Source organism: Triticum aestivum, chromosome 2D (genome assembly GCF_018294505.1).
Source record: "Triticum aestivum cultivar Chinese Spring chromosome 2D, IWGSC CS RefSeq v2.1, whole genome shotgun sequence".
NCBI lineage: Eukaryota > Viridiplantae > Streptophyta > Magnoliopsida > Poales > Poaceae > Triticum > Triticum aestivum.
The window spans coordinates 601,641,287-601,660,669 of NC_057799.1; the positions used below are offsets into that span (position 1 = coordinate 601,641,287).

At 45.9% G+C, this 19,383-nt stretch overlaps 1 protein-coding gene across 1 annotated transcript; it reads left to right on the top strand.

The window, feature by feature from the left end:
• Positions 1 to 17,928: 17,928 nt before the first annotated feature.
• LOC123054868 (ethylene-responsive transcription factor ERF003) lies at positions 17,929 to 18,887 on the top strand. Its single transcript, XM_044478737.1, has 2 exons — positions 17,929 to 18,070; positions 18,214 to 18,887. The coding sequence occupies exons 1-2, from the start codon at positions 17,991 to 17,993 to the stop codon at positions 18,602 to 18,604; spliced, it is 471 nt and encodes a 156-aa protein (XP_044334672.1). The 5' UTR covers positions 17,929 to 17,990; the 3' UTR covers positions 18,605 to 18,887.
• Positions 18,888 to 19,383: the final 496 nt, after the last annotated feature.

Consider the following 19,383-nt stretch of genomic DNA (forward strand, 5'->3'; position numbering starts at 1 on the left):
CCATTAACAGATTGTAGTGCTAAATCTCATAAATCTAATTTACCAGATGTAGCAGAGACCTGTGGGAGTGCATTTGTACAAAATTGAACTATTTTCAGTCATTCAGTGCAAGCATTCAGCCTATGAACTAATCAATCAGAATGCATCCAGTGAACACTACCAAGATCTCTGCTATCGATGAAATCAGCTCACACATTCAGTATAGTCAATCTAAAACGAACCACTCTCGGTCGGATAGTTCAGCCATAAGCAGAGACAGCTATTGAAGTACCTTCCTTGAAGACGAGGCCCGTGAGCGCGGCGAAGGTGGCCTCTCCCTCTCTGGTCTCTCCCCACCCCCCAAATCCAGCAGCAGCGGGAGCATGCCCACGGCGACGACAAACATATGCCCCAGCGCACGAGCTACTCCCTTGGAAACCAAACGCGTCAGCGAAGGGAATGGAAGAGATGGGGAGAAGATGGGCGAGATAGTGGCTACCTTGACGTGGGAGCAGCTGCGCTATGGCGTCTCTAGCACTCCCATGGCGTCCGAGCAGAAGCAGACGCAGGAAGAAGGACCCCGCCTCGATCTGGACCCTGTGACGGCGCCGCTCCACCTCCTCCGTTGGGTGTAGTCGCAGCAGCACCTCGCGGGCGGCCGCCTCTGCGGGCCGCAGCGCCGGCGGGATGGTCGAGGGCCGCGGACGCAGCGCCATCAGCTGTTGTGGAACGTAGCAAAAATTCAAAATTTTCTACGCATCACCAAGTTCAATCTATGGAGTAATCTAGCAACGAGAGGAAGGGGAGTGCATCTACATACCATTGTAGATCGCGATGCGGAAGCGTTGCAAGAACGCGGATGAAGGAGTCGTACTCGTAGCGATTCAGATCGCGGTTGATTCCGATCTAAGCGCCGAACCACGGCGCCTCCGCGTTCAACACACGTGCAGCCCGGTGACGTCTCCCACGCCTTGATCCAGCAAGGAGAGAGGGAGAGGTTGGGGAAGACTCCGTCCAGCAGCAGCACAACGGCATGGTGGTGATGGAGGAGCGTGGCACTCCAGCAGGGCTTCGCCAAGCACTGCGAGAGACGAGGAGGGAGAGGGGTAGGGCTGCGCCAAAGAGAGAGGATGACTCGTGTCTATGGCAGCCCCAAAACCCCCACTATATATAGGGGAGGGGGAGGGGCTGCGCCCCCATCTAGGGTTCCCCCCAAGGGGTGCGGCCAGCCCTAGATGGGACTTGGAGGGGCGGCCAAGGGGGAGAGAGGGGGGCGCACCACTAGGTGGGCCTTAGGCCCATCTGAGCCTAGGGTTTCCCCCTTCCCCCTTCCCTGCGCCTTGGGCCCCTTGTGGGAGGCGCACCAGCCCACCTAGGGGCTGGTCCCTTCCCACACTTGGCCCACGCAGCCCTCTGGGGCCGGTGGCCCCACCTGGTGGACCCCCGGGACCCTCCCGGTGGTCCCGGTACGTTACCGATAGCACCCGAAACTTTTCCGGTGACCAAAACAGGACTTCCCATATATAAATCTTTACCTCCGGACCATTCCGGAACTCCTCGTGACGTCCGGGATCTCATCCGGGACTCCGAACAACATTCGGTAACCACGTATATCTATTCCCTATAACCCTAGCGTCATCGAACCTTAAGTGTGTAGACCCTACGGGTTCGGGAACCATGCAGACATGACCGAGACGTTCTCCGGCCAATAACCAACAGCGGGATCTGGATACCCATGTTGGCTCCCACATGTTCCACGATGATCTCATCGGATGAACCACGATGTCGGGGATTCAATCAATCCCGTATACAATTCCCTTTGTCTATCGGTATGTTACTTGCCCGAGATTCGATCGTCGGTATCCCGATACCTTGTTCAATCTCGTTACCGGCAAGTCTCTTTACTCGTTCCGTAACACATCATCCCGTGATCAACTCCTTGGTCACATTGTGCACATTATGATGATGTCCTACCGAGTGGGCCCAGAGATACCTCTCCGTTTACACGGAGTGACAAATCCCAGTCTCGATTCGTGCCAACCCAACAGACACTTTCGGAGATACCTGTAGTGCACCTTTATAGCCACCCAGTTACGTTGTGACGTTTGGTACACCCAAAGCATTCCTACGGTATCCGGGAGTTGCACAATCTCATGGTCTAAGGAAATGATACTTGACATTAGAAAAGCTCTTAGCAAACGAACTACACGATCTTGTGCTAGGCTTAGGATTGGGTCTTGTCCATCACATCATTCTCCTAATGATGTGATCCCGTTATCAACGACATCCAATGTCCATGGTCAGGAAACCGTAACCATCTATTGATCAACGAGCTAGTCAACTAGAGGCTTACTAGGGACATGGTGTTGTCTATGTATCCACACATGTATCTGAGTTTCCTATCAATACAATTTTAGCATGGATAATAAACGATTATCATGAACAAGGAAATATAATAATAACCAATTTATTATTGCCTCTAGGGCATATTTCTAACAGTCTCCCACTTGCACTAGAGTCAATAATCTAGTTCACATCGCCATGTGATTAATACCCAAGAGTTTACTAGAGTCAATAATCTAGTTCACATCACCATGTGATTGTAATGAATCCAACACCCATGGGGTTTGTTCATATCTCGCTTGTGAGAGAGGTTATTAGTCAACGGGTCTGAACCTTTCAGATCCGTGTGTGCTTTACGAATATCTATGTCATCTTGTAGATGCAGCTACCACGCGCTACTTGGAGCTATTCCAAATAACTGCTCTACTATACGAATCCGGTTTACTACTCAGAGTCATCCGGATTAGTGTCAAAGTTTGCATCGACGTAACCCTTTACGACGAACTCCTTTTCCACCTCCATAATCGAGAAAATTCCTTAGTCCACTAGATACTAAGGATAAGTTCGACCGCTGTCATGTGATCCATTCCCGGATCACTATTGTACCCCTTGACTAACTCATGGCAAGGCACACTTCATGTGCGGTACACAGCATAGCATACTGTAGAGCCTACGTCTAAAGCATAGGGGACGACCTTCGTCCTTTCTCTCTCTTCTGCTGTGGTCAGGTCTTGAGTCTTACTCAATACTCACACCTTGTAACACAGCCAAGAACTCCTTCTTTGCTGATCTATTTTGAACTCCTTCAAAAACTTGTCACGGTATGTATTCATTTGAAAGTACTATTAAGCGTTTTTGATCTATCCTTATAGATCTTGATGCTCAATGTTCAAGTAGCTTAATCCAGGTTTTCCATTGAAAAACACTTTTCAAATAACCCTGTATGCTTTCCAGAAATTCTACATCATCTCTGATCAACAATATGTCAACAACATATACTCATCAGAAATTCTATAGTGCTCCCACTCACTTCTTTGGAAATACAAGTTTCTCATAAACTTTGTATAAACCCAAAATCTTTGATCATCTCATCAAAGCGTACATTCCAACTCCGAGATGCTTACTCCAGTCCTTAGAAGGATTGCTGGAGCATTGCATACTTGTTAGCATCTTTCAGGATTGACAAAACCTTCTGGTTGTATCACATACAACCTTTCCTCAAGAAAATCGTCGAGGAAACAATGTTTTGACATCCTATCTGCAAGATTTCATAAATAATGCAGTAACTGCTAATACAATTCCAACAGACTCTTAGCATCGCTACGAGTGAGAAAGTCTCATCGTAGTCAACTCCTTGAACTTGTCGGAAAACATCTTAACGACAAGCCGAGCTTTCTTAATGGTGACACTTACCATCATTGTCTGTCTTCCTTTTAAAATCCATCTGCACCCAACAGCCTTACGACCATCAAGTATTTCTTCCAAAGTCTATACTTTGCTTTTATACATGGATCCTCTCTCGGATTTCATGGCCTCGAGCCATTCGTCGGAATCCGGGCCCACCATCGCTTCTCCATAGCTCGTAGGTTCATTGTTGTCTAGCAACATGACTTCCAAGACAGGATTACGTACCACTCTGAAGTAGTACGCATCCTTATCGACCTACGAGGTTTGGTAGTGACTTGATCCGAAGTTTCATGATCACTATCATAAGCTTCCACTTCAATTGGTGTAGGTGCCACAGGAACAACTTCCTGTGCCCTGCTACACACTAGTTGAAGTCATGGTTCAATAACCTCATCAAGTCTCCACCATCCTCCCACTCAATTCTTTCGAGAGAAACTTTTTCTCGAGAAAGGACCTGTTTACTTCCAGATCTGAAACAGGAGGTATACCCAACTGTTTTGGGTATTCTATGAAGATGCATTTATCCGCTTTGGGTTCGAGCTTATCAGCCTGAAACTTTTTCACATAAGCATCGCAGCCCCAAACTTTTAAGAAACGACAACTTAGGTTTCTCTAAACGGTGTCGTCTCAACGGAATTGCGTGGTGCCCTATTTAAAGTGAATGCGGTTGTCTCTAATGCCTAACCCATAAACGATAGTGGTAATTCGATAAGAGACATCATGGTATGCACCATATCCAATAGGGTGCAGTTATGATGTTCGGACACACCATCACATTGTGGTGTTCCAGGCGGTATTAATTGTGAAACACTTTCCACAATGTCTTAATTGTGTGCCAAACTCGTAACTCAGATATCTCTATGATCATATCATAGACATTTTATCCTCTTGTCACGACGATCTTCAACTTCACTCTGAAATTACTTGAACCTTTCAATAATTCAGACTTGTGTTTCATCAAGTAAATATTCTCAGCATCTACTCAAATCATCTGTGAAGTAAGAACATATCGATATCCACTGCGTGCCTCAGCACTCATTGGACTGCACACATCAAATGTATTACTTCCAACAAGTTGCTCTCTTGTTCCATCTTACTGAAAACGAGGCCTTTCAGTCATCTTGCCCATGTGGTATGATTTGCATGTCTCAAGTGATTCAAAATCAAGTGAGTCCAAACGATCCATCTGCATGGAGTTTCTTCATGCATATATACCAATAGACATGGTTCGCATGTCTCAATCTTTTCAAAAACGAGTGAGTCCAAAGATCCATCTACATGGAGCTTCTTCATGCGTTTATACCAATATGACTCAAATGGCAGTGCCACAAGTATGTGGTACTATCATTACTATTTATATCTTTTGGCACGAACATGTGTATCACTGCGATCGAGATTCATTTTAGGTGCAAGACCATTGAAGGTATTATTCAAATAAACAGAGTAACCATTATTCTCCTTAAATGAATAACCGTATTGCGATAAACATAATCCAATCATGTTTATGCTCAACGCAAACACCAAATAACAATTATTTAGGTTTAACACCAATCTCGATGGTAGAGGGAGCATGCGATGCTTGATCACATCAACCTTGGAAACACTTCCAACACATATCGTCATCTCACCTTTAGCTAGTCTCCGTTTATTCCGCAGCTTTTATTTCGAGTTACTAACACTTAGCAACCGAACCGGTATCTAATACCCTGGTGCTGCTAGGAGTACTAGTAAAGTACACATTCATATAATGTATATCCAATATACTTCTGTCGACCTTGCCTGCCTTCTCATCTACCAAGTATCTAGGGTAGTTCTGCTTCAGTGACCGTTCCCCTCATTACAGAAGCACTTAGTCTCGGGTTTGGGTTCAACCTTGGGATTCTTCACTAGAGCAGCAAATGATTTGCTGTTTCATGAAGTATCCCTTTTGCCCTTGCCCTTCTAGAAACTAGTGGTTTTACTAACCATCAACAATTGATGCTCCTTCTTGATTTCTACTTTCGCGGTGTCAAACATCGCGAGTTGCTCAAGGATCATCATGTCTATCCCTGATATGTTATAGTTCATCACGAAGCTCTAATAGCTTGGTGGCAGTGACTATGGAGAACCATCACTATCTCATCTGGAAGATTAACTCCCACTCGATTCAAGTGATTGTAGTACTCAGACAATCTGAGCACATGCTCAACGATTGAGCTTTTCTCCCTTAGTTTGCAGGCTTAAGAAACTTGTCAGAGGTCTCATACCTCTTGACGTGGGCATTAGTCTGAAATCCCAATTTCAGTCTTTGGAACATCTCATATGTTCTGCGACGTTTCAAAACCGTCTTGTCGCCACAATTTTAAACCGTTAGCATCACACACTGAACTATCACGTAGTCATCAAAACGTGTATGTCAGATGTTTCGTAACATCTACAGACGACGCTCGAGGTTCAGCACACCGAGCGGTGCATTAAGGACATAAGCCTTCTGTGCAGCAATGAGGACAATCCTCAGTTTACGGACCCAGTCCGCATAATTGCTACTATCAACTTTCAACTAAATTTTCTCTAGGAACATATCTTAAACAGTAGAACTAAAGCGTAAGCTATGACATAATTTGCAAAGACCTTTTGACTATGTTCATGATAATTAAGTTCATCTGATTATTTAATGAACTCCCACTCAGATAGACATCCCTCTAGTCATCTAAGTGATACATGATCCGAGTCAAACTAGGCCGTGTCCGATCATCACGTGAGACGGACTAGTCATCATCGGTGAACATCTCCATGTTGATCGCATCTACTATACGACTCATGTTCGACCTTTCGATCTCTTGTGTTCCGAGGCCATGTCTGTACATGCTAGGCTCGTCAAGTCAACCTAAGTGTTTCGCATGTGTTCCGAGGCCATGTCTGTACATGCTAGGCTCGTCAACACCCGTTGTATTCGAACGTTAGAATCTATCACACCCGATCATCACGTGGTGCTTCGAAACAACGAACCTTCGCAACGGTGCACAGTTAGGGGGAACACGTCTCTTGAAATTTTAGTGAGGGATCATCTTATTTATGCTACCGTCGTTCTAAGCAAATAAGATGTAAACATGACAAACATCACATGCAAATCATAAAGTGACGTGATATGGCCAATATCATCTTGCGCCTTTGATCTCCATCTTCGAGGCGCGGCATGATCACCTTCGTCACCGGCATGACACCATGATCTCCATCATCGTGTCTTCATGAAGTTGTCTCGCCAACTATTACTTCTACTACTATGGCTAACGGTTAGCAATAAAGTAAAGTAATTACATGGCGTTTTCATTGACACGCAGGTCATACAATAAATTAAGACAACTCCTATGGCTCCTGCCGGTTGTCATACTCATCGACATGCAAGTCGTGATTCCTATTACAAGAACATGATCAATCTCATACATCACATATATCATTCATCACATCCTTTTGGCCATATCACATCACATAGCATACCCTGCAAAAACAAGTTAGACGTCCTCTAATTGTTGTTGCATGTTTTACGTGGCTGCTATGGGATTCTAGCAAGAACGTTTCTTACCTACGCAAAAGCCACAACGTGATATGCCAATTTCTATTTACCCTTCATAAGGACCCTTTTCATCGAATCCGATCCGACTAAAGTGGGAGAGACAGACACCCGCTAGCCACCTTACGCAACTAGTGCATGTCAGTCGGTGGAACCTGTCTCACGTAAGTGTACGTGTAAGGTCGGTCCGGGCCGCTTCATCCCACGATGCCGCCGAATCAAGATAAGACTAGTAACGGCAAGTAAATTGACAAAATCGACGCCCACAACTACTTTGTGTTCTACTCGTGCATAGAAACTACGCATAGACCTAGCTCATGATGCCACTGTTGGGGAACGTAGCATAAATTCAAAATTTCTACGCATCACCAAGATCAATCTATGGAGTAATCTAGCAACGACAGGAAGGGGAGTGCATCTACATACCATTGTAGATCGCGATGCGGAAGCGTTGCAAGAACGCGGATGAAGGAGTCGTACTCGTAGCGATTCAGATCGCGGTTGATTCCGATCTAAGCGCCGAACCACGGCGCCTCCGCGTTCAACACACGTGCAGCCCGGTGACGTCTCCCACGCCTTGATCCAGCAAGGAGAGAGGGAGAGGTTGGGGAAGACTCCGTCCAGCAGCAGCACGACGGCATGGTGGTGATGGAGGAGCGTGGCACTCCAGCAGGGCTTCGCCAAGCACTGCGAGAGACGAGGAGGGAGATGGGTAGGGCTGCGTCAAAGAGAGAGGGAGACTCATGTCTCTGGCAGCCCCAAAACCCCCACTATATATAGGGGAGGGGAGGGGCTGCGCCCCCATCTAGGGTTCCCCCCAAAGGGGTGCGGCCAACCCTAGATGGGACTTGGAGGGGCGGCCAAGGGGGGAGAGAGGGGGGCGCACCACTAGGTGGGCCTTAGGCCCATTTGAGCCTAGGGTTTCCCCCTTCCCCTCTTCCCTGCGCCTTGGGCCCCTTGTGGGAGGTGCACCAGCCCACCTAGGGGCTGGTCCCTTCCCACACTTGGCCCACGCAAGCCTCTGGGGCCGGTGGCCCCACCTGGTGGACCCCCGGGACCCTCCCGGTGGTCCCGGTACGTTACCGATAGCACCCGAAACTTTTCCGGTGACCAAAACAGGACTTCCCATATATAAATCTTTACCTCCAGACCATTCCGGAACTCCTCTTGACGTCCGGGATCTCATCCGGGACTCCGAAAAACATTTGGTAACCACGTATATCTATTCCCTATAACCCTAGCGTCATCGAACCTTAAGTGTGTAGACCCTACGGGTTTGGGAACCATGCAGACATGACCGAGACGTTCTCCGGCCAATAACCAACAGCGGGATCTGGATACCCATGTTGGCTCCCACATGTTCCACGATGATCTCATCGGATGAACCACGATGTCGGGGATTCAATCAATCCCGTATACAATTCCCTTTGTCTATCGGTATGTTACTTGCCCGAGATTCGATCGTCGGTATCCCGATACCTTGTTCAATCTCGTTACCGGCAAGTCTCTTTACTCGTTCCGTAACACATCATCCCGTGATCAACTCCTTGGTCACATTGTGCACATTATGATGATGTCCTACCGAGTGGGCCCAGAGATACCTCTCCGTTTACACGGAGTGACAAATCCCAGTCTCGATTCGTGCCAACCCAACAGACACTTTCGGAGATACCTGTAGTGCACCTTTATAGCCACCCAGTTACGTTGTGACGTTTGGTACACCCAAAGCATTCCTACGGTATCCGGGAGTTGCACAATCTCATGGTCTAAGGAAATGATACTTGACATTAGAAAAGCTCTTAGCAAACGAACTACACGATCTTGTGCTAGGCTTAGGATTGGGTCTTGTCCATCACATCATTCTCCTAATGATGTGATCCCGTTATCAACGACATCCAATGTCCATGGTCAGGAAACCGTAACCATCTATTGATCAACGAGCTAGTCAACTAGAGGCTTACTAGGGACATGGTGTTGTCTATGTATCCACACATGTATCTGAGTTTCCTATCAATACAATTTTAGCATGGAAAATAAACGATTATCATGAATAAGGAAATATAATAATAACCAATTTATTATTGCCTCTAGGGCATATTTCTAACATCAGCATCATCCCGCGCGGCTGCTTGTCTGGGACCCAGCCGAGGCCAGCGGGTGGCTTAGGCCCACACCGTGGGGTTGGGGGAAGCCATGGCGCCACCACCCCCCTGTTCGAGTTGCTGATGGAGGGGCCAGGCTGGTGCCAGATCCAGCGCCCACTGGCCTCGACGTTGTCGGATGTGGCAGACCGGCGGCGAGGGGAGAGGTGGGTGGAGAGGGAGGCGGCGACGAGGGGAGAGGTGGGTGGCGGAGAGGGAGAGGTGCGGCTGCAAGGGGGATCTGGATCGAGAGCGGAGTGGCGGCGCGGAAGGGAGGCGGTTGTGGAAGGAGTGCGGCGTCGCCATCGATTCGATCTGAATCGGGGGAGTGGCGGCTGTTAGGGTTTGGGCGGGCGGCGAGGTTGGTCGAGGACTAGGGGGCGAGGGGAGAGTGAGGGCGGCGGTGGGATGGGTGGCGGCGTGGGTCGTCGACGGTGAGGGTGGAGCGGCAGCTGCGAGAGTGGATCCCATCTCACTGAGCAGCGACTGGGACAGGAGGGGTGGTAGAAGTGGGGATGGCCGGGGATGGGGCCGGAGGAGGGATCTAGATCGGGGAGAGGGGCGGTGGGGGAGGGGTCTGGATCAGGGAGAGGGGCGGCGGAGGAGGAATCTGGATCGGGGAGAGGAAGGCGGCAGCACTTGACCTAGGGTTTCTCGGGAAGGAGGGGGTCGAGGGAGGAAGGGAGAGACGCTGGATCAGTAGGAAGCGGACGGCTCAGATCGAATACAGTGGGGTGATCCGTGTGCGTCCTGATTGGTTCGAAAATGAGCTATTAAAAATTACTCTTCTTAGTGTTAAAAAAAAGGGGGGTTTGTGAGGCAGCTACCAAAAATATTTTGCAAAATGGCATCACTAAAATTATAACTTAAGTTAGACCACCTTTCATGGATGATCATCAATTTGATTGCATTTCCGATCTTTCTAGGTATTTCGAGAAACAGCCAATTCGGCAAGAAACGAGTCAAATTTGAACTACAGGTATCTTATAGTTTGCTATTTATTTTCTAAAAAAATCATTTTTAGATACAAAAGTAGCTATTTCATCATAGACAAATCAATAGTTTTGCATTATTAACCACCTAACTAAGAAGGGTCATGCGGGCAAATTTGATCACATTTTGAAATCGGCATAGGAAATTCACAAAAAAAATGAAAAACCTTCGCATTGTGTGATTATATGTCTACGAGGATGCATCTTGGAATGGCTAACAATGTTGCCTAAGGAAGTTTTCATTTCTTTGGACGAAAAAACTATTTTCCATTTTTCGAGTGCCCAAAAGGAGGTTTTTTTGTGAAGGAGCTAGCAAATAGTTGTTGCAAAATTGGACCAAATCATTTTTCTAAAATACTAGGCCATATTTAATGCACAATTGACCAAATGGTTGGGTGTAAAAAGTTTGATCCACCTCTCGTGAAAAAGACAAATTTCCGCCGATTCAGCTGGAAGCGGGTCAAATTTGAACTGTAGCTACCTTGTAGTTTGCGCTTTATTTTTTCCAAAAATCATTTCTAGGTACATAAGTATCTATTTAATCAGGGAAGCACCAAAAAAATTCCAAGATTCAACCACTAGCTAGGAACGGTTATTCCCGCCGTTTTAACCGCATTTTGAAACGGGCATAAAAAATTCAAAAAAATCAAAAAATTGGGAAACCTTCGCATTGTGTCATTATATGTGGCCAAGTTCCCAGGAAAAATAACAAACTTGTAATACGGCAATTATTTTAAACAAGTGTTCTCAGAAACGAGCTATCACGTGTAGAGATCAACGGCTTTCAAGCCAAATGATCAATCTTATGGCCACATTCATGGCATAGTTTGTTCAAATGATCTCATATTGTGCACAAGGGTGCATATTGGAATGGCACACAATGTTGCCTAAGGAAGTTTTCATTTTCTTTGGACGAAAAAACCATTTTCCATTTTTTGAGTGCCCAAAAGGAGGTTTTTTTGTGAATGACCTAGCAAATAGTTGTTGCAAAATTGGACCAAATCATTTTTATAAAATACTAGGCCATATTTAATGCACAATTGACCAAATGTTTGGGTGTAAAAAGTTTTGATCCACCTCTCGTGAAAAAGACAAATTTGCGCCGATTCAGCTGGAAGCGGGTCAAATTTGAACTGTAGCTGCCTTGTAGTTTGCTCTTTATTTTTTCCAAAAATCATTTATAGGTACATAAGTATCTATTTAATCAGAGAAACACCAAAAAAATTCCAAGATTCAACCACTAGCTAAAAACGGTCATTCCCGCCGTTTTGACCGCATTTTAAAACGAGCATAAAAAATTCAAAACAAATCAAAAAATTGGGAAACCTTCGCATTGTGTCATTATATGTTGCCAAGTTACCAGGAAAAATAACAAACTTGTAATACGGCAATTATTTTAAAAAAGTGTTCTCAGAAACGAGCTATCACGTGTGGAGATCAATGGCTTTCAAGCCAAATGATCAATCTTATGGCCACATTCATGGCATAGTTTGTTCAAATGATCTCATATTGTGCACAAGGGTGCATATTGGAATGGCAAACAATGTTTCCTAAGGAAGTTTTCATTTTCTTTGGACGAAAAAACCATTTTCCATTTTTTGAGTGCCCAAAAGGAGGTTTTTTTGTGAAGGACCTCCCAAATAATTGTTGCAAAATTGGACCAAATCAATTTTCTAAAATACTAGGACATATTTAATGCACAATTGACAAAATGGTTGGGTATAAAAAGTTTTGATCCACCTCTCGTGAAAAAGACAAATTTCCGCCGATTTAGGTGGAAGCGGGTCAAATTTGAACTGCAGTTGCCTCATAGTTTGCTATTTATTTTTTCCAAAAATTATTTCTAGTTACATAAGTACCTATTTAATCATAAATACATGGCTTGGTGGCGATACGTCGAGGTTTGGGCGGTGGCCGAGGGCCCCAACTCTAGAGCGCGTAAACTCGCATGCCCGCCGCGTGGTCACCACGTGACCGTGGCGTTGCCATGTGTTCTGAGCGGCCTAGGCATGTCTAGTGGGTTGGTCACTCCCCAGGTAGGTGATAGGAAGAAAATTACAACATAAGATTCTCACAAGGAGACCGATCGATGCTCAAACGTGAATTAGCAGCCAAGTGTTTGATTAGCGGTACGGGAAATGTACATGGCTAATGGGCTTGAGTTTTGGCCGAGGATGATTAGTTACTAAGAAGACCGTCTTCATAAATTTTCAGCTCAAAAGGAGGAGCCTAGGTGGTACTTGCTTTGCAAAGTACCACACTGGACATAAATACGAATGTTGAAGATGGGCTCAAAATAATGAATGGATTGAGCTGGCATTTTCAAACACAAGTGGCATGCACCTCTTTAAGCTGGGCTCATATTGTGCACGAGGGTGCATCTTGGAATTCCAAACAATGTTGCCTAAGGGAGTTTTCATTTTCTATGCATGGCAATTTCATTTTCCATTTTTTGAGTGCCCGAAATGAGTTTTTTTTGTGAAGGACCTACCATATATTTGTTGCTAAATTGGACCAAATCAATTTTCTAAAATACTAGGCCATATTTAATGCACAATTGACCAAATGGTTGGGTGTCAAAAACCTTGATCCACCTCTAGTGAAAAAGACAAATTTCTGCTGATTCAGTAGGAAGCGGGTCAAATTTGAACTGCAGCTACCTCATAGTTTGCTCTTTATTTTTTCCGAAAATCATTTATAGGTACATAAGTATTTATTTAATCATAGAAACATCAAAAGTTTTCCAAGATTCAACCCCTAGCTAAGAACGGTCAAGCCCGCCGTTTTGACCGCATTTTGAAACGGGTATTAAAAAGTCATGGCATCCTTTGTTCAAACGATCTCATATAGTGCACAAGTGTGCATCTTTCAATGACGGACAATGTTTCCTAAGGGAGTTTTTAATTTCTTTGGACAAAAAGTCAATTTTCCTTTTTTTTTAGTGCCCAAAATGAGGTTTTTTTTGTGAAGAACCTACCATATATTTGTTGAAAAAATGGACCAAATCAAATTTGTAAAATACTAGGCCATATTTAATGTACAATTGACCAAATGGTTGGGTGTAAAAAGTTTTTGATCCACCTCTCGTGAAAAAGACAAATTTCCGCATATTCATTTTCCATTTTTTGAGTTCCCAAAATGAGTTTTTTTGTGAAGAACCTAACAAATATTTTTTGTAAAAAACTTCTCCATTTTTCAAGAATATTAGACCACATTTTATGAACAAATTTGTGTACACTAAAAACATTTTTTATAGATATTAAACGGTTTTTAGTTACATCATTAACATTTTTAATAAATATTTTGATGTCTAATATTTTGAACACATGTCTACATTTTTTAAGACACATTGTACGTATTGTTTATATATGTTTAACTTTTTTCAAATACATGATTAACATATTTTCATATATTTCCAACAAAAAAACATCTTTTTATACCTACGTTTTGATGTCTATATTTGTTTTTACACATTGTATATTTTTGTATACATATAAACATTGTTGATATTGGTTAGAAAAAATTAAATACATGAAAAACTTGTTATTTTCCCATTTTTGTTGGGCCGAATATATGTTTTTTGTGAGTAATATGAGGGCATCCACATTTCTTCCTGGATGGGCCGAGGCCTACATGGCACACAGATTTTTTTTTAAAGAGAAGGTGGCCTCGTTCCACCGAGGCCCAAGCCCACCTTGAGAGACACCTTAAGTACCAATGCATCCACGTTCGCAACCTCGTGACCATTTATATTGGTCGCAATCAGGTAGAAATAAGGTCATTGACCAGTCTTGTCTGCTTTATGACCATTTGGTGTAAGGTAATTTCAGGGTTTGAGCCCTTCCAAGAGAAATGGCCGTGGATTTACGACCAATTCAACCGGGGTCACTGAGAGAAGGTCACAAGTTGACATATTTCTTGTAGTGGATGGCATTGTCGACGATGAGGTAGTAAGGGCATGTACAATGGTTGATAAGATAGTCTTATCTTAAGTCTTGCATGTAATTTAGAGATGACAAAAAAATATCTACAATGGATCATCTCTTAGTCTTATCTTTAATAACTAACAATTCCTAAAAACGTGATGAGGCATATTGTGCTAAGAGATCATCTCTTGTATTCTCTTAAATGAGAGGAGACAAACCTTTTGTTATGAGTTCTCTCTCCTCCACCTCATTATTTATCCTACGTGGCACTCCTAAGATAACACCATTGTACATGCCCTAATGACTAGAGAGAGATCGTGGCAACAACTCGGCGGAGACAAGGATAGAACCAGTGAGGAAGAGTTACCGGTGGCACACAAAGGTAGTGGTCGGGCAGTGAGGCACCCTTAAATTTAGTGTACATTGGATGCTATAAAGAGATCATGGTGATGTATCTGGGCCATTTGCAAGCGGTGATTTTACACCGTCAATATTGTTGTAGGCTAGCTCGATCGCATCGCGATCCTAACTACTCCCTCCGTTTCTTTTTAGTCTGCATATAAGGTTTGGTCAAAGTCAAGCTTTGTAAAGTTTGACTAACTTTATATTAAAAAATATAAACATTGACAATATGAAATCAACATTATCAGATGCACCACGAAATGTATTTTCATACTATATAGTTTTAATATTGTGGATGTTCATATTTTTTATATAAATTTGGTCAAACTTTGTGTAGTTTGACTTTGACCAAAATCTTATATGCAGACTAAAAAGAAACGGAGGGAGTACCTTCCTCGGTGTGCTCTTCTTGACTCGCCGCATTTTTTGCTATTGTGCGCGAACGAGGAGGGAAGAGAGGCACCACAACTAAAGAAACAAATCAAACTACAGAAAATTTGATTGATTTCTAAGTGTGTGTGAGTGTGTGGGGAGAGGAGATCAGTTGAGTGATATATTGCATACTCCCTCCGCTTTCAGAGATTTCAATACGAACTACATATAAATGTATATAAACATATTTTAGAGTGTAGGTTCACTCATTTTGTTACGTATGTTGTATATTATAGAATATTTAAAAGAGATTATATTTAGAAACGGAGAAAGTATATTGCACGGGAGGTAAAAAAAATCCTCGTTTGGCCGAAACATGGGTGACTTGTGGCAGACAAAGGACCCTTGGTCCTTTGCCATGCATTTCAGCAAGGCCCTGGCCGCCAATATTCTACACGCGCCACATGAAGTAATTCACCCACGTGGCCTCTTCATCTCGTCGACACGTGTGGTAGAGCCAACGGACGTCTCCGCTAGATCGTTCGGCCCTGTCAAACAGAGCCCAGATCTTGACCAGCCCACATCTGGTAGCGATCACAGCAGCTGGCAGGCAGACTCTCTCTGTTTGTGCTCTGTGCATGCACCAAGATCACACCATGGGACCCACTGGGCCGTGGTACTGCTGTTGACCATGCTGTACGTACACTACATATCTGCAGGACGTACACTACACTAAAATGCAGCATATCCATCAACGGCTGTGGTGCTTGTGTGGTCATCTGGGTCAGGGTGGTCCAATCGACATTTTTTTGGGCACTTACACAAATGTTAAATTCATCAACCAGTACATGTATTTGAATTTTAACAAACGCACTAAATTAGTTTAATAAGCATCCAAAGAAAAGAAAAAAACCTCAAAAGGAGTTTTTTTAGGGAATGCCATCGTGCCTTGCTTTATTTCAACTCAAAAGTAGATACATCGTTCACAATAAAACTACGAATGAAAGAGAGAGGGTTCTCCATCCACACACATGTTGCCCTACTAGCTAGTTCATGATCCACAAAAAAACAGATTGAAGATCGAAAACTGAAACCCTGCAACAAAACAGATTGAAGATTGAAAAGCATCACTTCCTTAGCTTGCCACTATGCACCTTAACGCTTGTGCCACACGCACCCGGGCGCCTTGCGTCCCCGACCTCTGCCCACACCATTGATCTCCTCCTCCTGCCTGCAGCCCACGCCGCCGCTTGTAAGGATTCAATCGATGACTCTACGAGGAAATGATCAGGCACCTTGTGGGCTTGCCGGTTTGGGCCTAACCCTAATCATGTGTTGGGCCAGGCTGAGTTTTAGAACGGGCTTGAGAAAGCCTGATCGTGGCCCGAAGCCGAAATGTGTCTATTTTCTCAAGTGTAGGTATGGCTCATACACAAGTCGAAAAGCTCGGCTCGACACGCAGTTTTTCAGTACGTGCACGTGGAAACCCAAAAGCCTGGCCTGAAAAGCATCAAAAGGGAAGCCCAAAGCCGGCCCAAATTCTATTTCAGGCTACAAAATGAAGCATGAGCCCGGCCCGAGAGGTAAGCCTGACACGTCCTATTTTCTTTAGCTGGGTAGTCGGGTCGGGCTGTCCATGATCAGGTTTCATTGAGCTTTGTTGCCCTAGCTAATGTTTTTTAGCCTAAAGCAATGGGTTGCGCTGGCAAAATCCGTGGGTGGTCCATGACCACCCTGGCCACCCTATATGGCTTCGCCAATGTGTCTCATCATACGCTGCGCCTAGTGCGAATCCATCCTCAATTAGTGTTATCGTGCATTTTGCTGCACCGATCTAATCTGATCAATGCGACAATATCAATGATGCCGATCGTATATATTTTCTTCGGCGCTTGGAGATAGGGGGGGAGTTGCCGCAAAAAAAAGGAGGAGAGGCACCACCAATCTAGAAACAAATCACTCTACTCGAAATCTGAGTGATTTGTAGGAAATTTCAGTTGAGTGATAGTTTAGCAAATCTTAAACATCGCACGTCAAAAAAATTCCTCTTTTGGCTGAAACATGGATGACTCGTGGCCGACAAAGGCCCTTTGTCCGTGCTCCAAGCATGGCGCACCATCGGCCCTAAACCTAACTCCCGGTTACCCCTACGCGATAGTGAAACATAATTGTCAGTCGGGTACTCGGGCGTGCAAACTTGCAAAGGACTCGTTCCCGCTCCCAGTCCACACCACATCAAGTAACTGGCCTACGGGGTGTGGTGGCCTCTGCACCCTCGCCGACAACTCAAACATCACTGCTGTACAACTAAAAAAAAAACATCTCCGCTGTCAGGCCCAGAGCTCGACCGGACGGCCAGATGTTCCAAACCCAACAGCGGTAGTGGCCACAGAAACTGCCATGCGACCTTAACTACTCCTACGTTGCATGCACCAAGGTCGCGCCGTACGTAGGCCCCACCGCGCCGTGGTACTGCTGTGTGTTGACCTTTGCTGTACGTACGTACGTAGCGTACCTGTACCCATCCATCTATCTATCTGCATGGCGTACACTACACTAATGCGGCGTATCCATCCACAGGCTGCTGTGGTCAGCGCGCTGCGTTAATGAACCATCATCAATCTGCACTATTACATTTGGCCTCACTGAGACACTGATCGATCCAGTCCGATCAATGTCACGATATCGCATGTTGATTGTCGTATATCCCGAGAAAGATCGCGCGTCCGTCCATCTCTTGCCGCCCGCGTCTTTCCCCCTGACCCCGAGCAGAGATATATAAGCCGGTGTGCAGGCCCGGCACCTGACGTATCTGCCATCAGGCGAGAGTGTGAGGCCGGCCTGGTAGGGTAGCCAGTGCACCGTGCGATCGATCGGGATGCCGAAGCTGCAGAGGTACAGAGGAGTGAGGCAGAGGCACTGGGGCTCCTGGGTCTCCGAGATCCGCCACCCGCTCATGTACGTCCACAAACTGTACTATATTCCTGTGCGATTCCACCTCTGTCGGTGCAGTTTTCTGTTAGTGGCAAGGTGTTTGTTACTGCGTACGATCGATATGTTCTGATGTGTGTTTGCGTTTTGGGCTGCGGTGGTGGGTGCAGGAAGACGAGGATCTGGCTGGGCACGTACGAGACGGCGGAGGACGCGGCGCGGGCGTACGACGAGGCGGCGAGGCTCATGAGCGGGCCAGCGGCGCGCACCAACTTCCCCTCCACCAACGGTGTTGCCGCCGCCGCCGGCGGCGGCCTCTCCGCGACCCTGCGCGCCAAGCTGGAGAAATGCTGCATGGCGACGGCGCCGCCGGTGCAAAACGTCGAGGCGACCAAGGCGGCGAGGACCGGAGGCGGCGCCGCTCGCCGAAACAGGGTCGAGGACGTCGTCAAGCGCGTGGACGAGGAGGAGGAGTGCATCGAGGAGATGATCAGGGAGCTCACCCACTACGGCTCCGTGGAGATCGTCGCCCCCTCCGCCTGCTCCAGCTCCGTCGTCTAGCTAGGCTAGCCCGCCGACCACCGTCCAGCCAGACCGGCCGCTCCCCTAGCTAGCCAGCCAGTCCATGTCCATGTCCATGTCCATCAGAACATCCCCTTCGTCTCTCCCGACTTGTTTTTTGTTAGGTAAAAGAAAATAACATGTAGCAGTAAACCAGTACTAATATACACCCCATATCCATCCATTAGCCGCCATGGATAATCATCGGCACATGTCATGTACACTCCATTAGCCGGAGAAAACGGAGGAGCATCATCGCATCGGGCAATGGCCTTGTCGTCGTCGTCGTCGGCATTGCAATAACCGGCCGGGGACCCTTTCCCTAGGATCGTGCTGTGCCGCGTCTGTCTGCAACGGGAAGGGGACCGGGGATCTTTCAGGATAAGGGGTCGCGATTTGGGTCATGATGTGAAAACTGTGTCCTGCTCTGTCGCGTAGCAGCGTGCATCTGGCCGTCGGAGCCTCCTCTCTTTTCTCTCGTTGTATAATCTTTGCTCTGGAAACTGCGCAAGATATTCCGGTATGAGCAGTGCAGTGCAGTGCAGATCTTTTCTCGGTGGACTGATGTGACGCTTGCATGGCCGATAAATCGGATGCATCTCCATGTTATGGTCGATCGAACTGTCCTCGCCATTCCATCTTGAGCAGTCAAGATGGACAGATTGATTGCAGGGCGTGATGGACGGAATTCTCCGTGGCTAAGCAAAATCAGGGCCAGGGGAGAAGAACAACCAAGAGTTTGACCCATACGAGTCGCCCGCTACGGAACAAATCGGCCG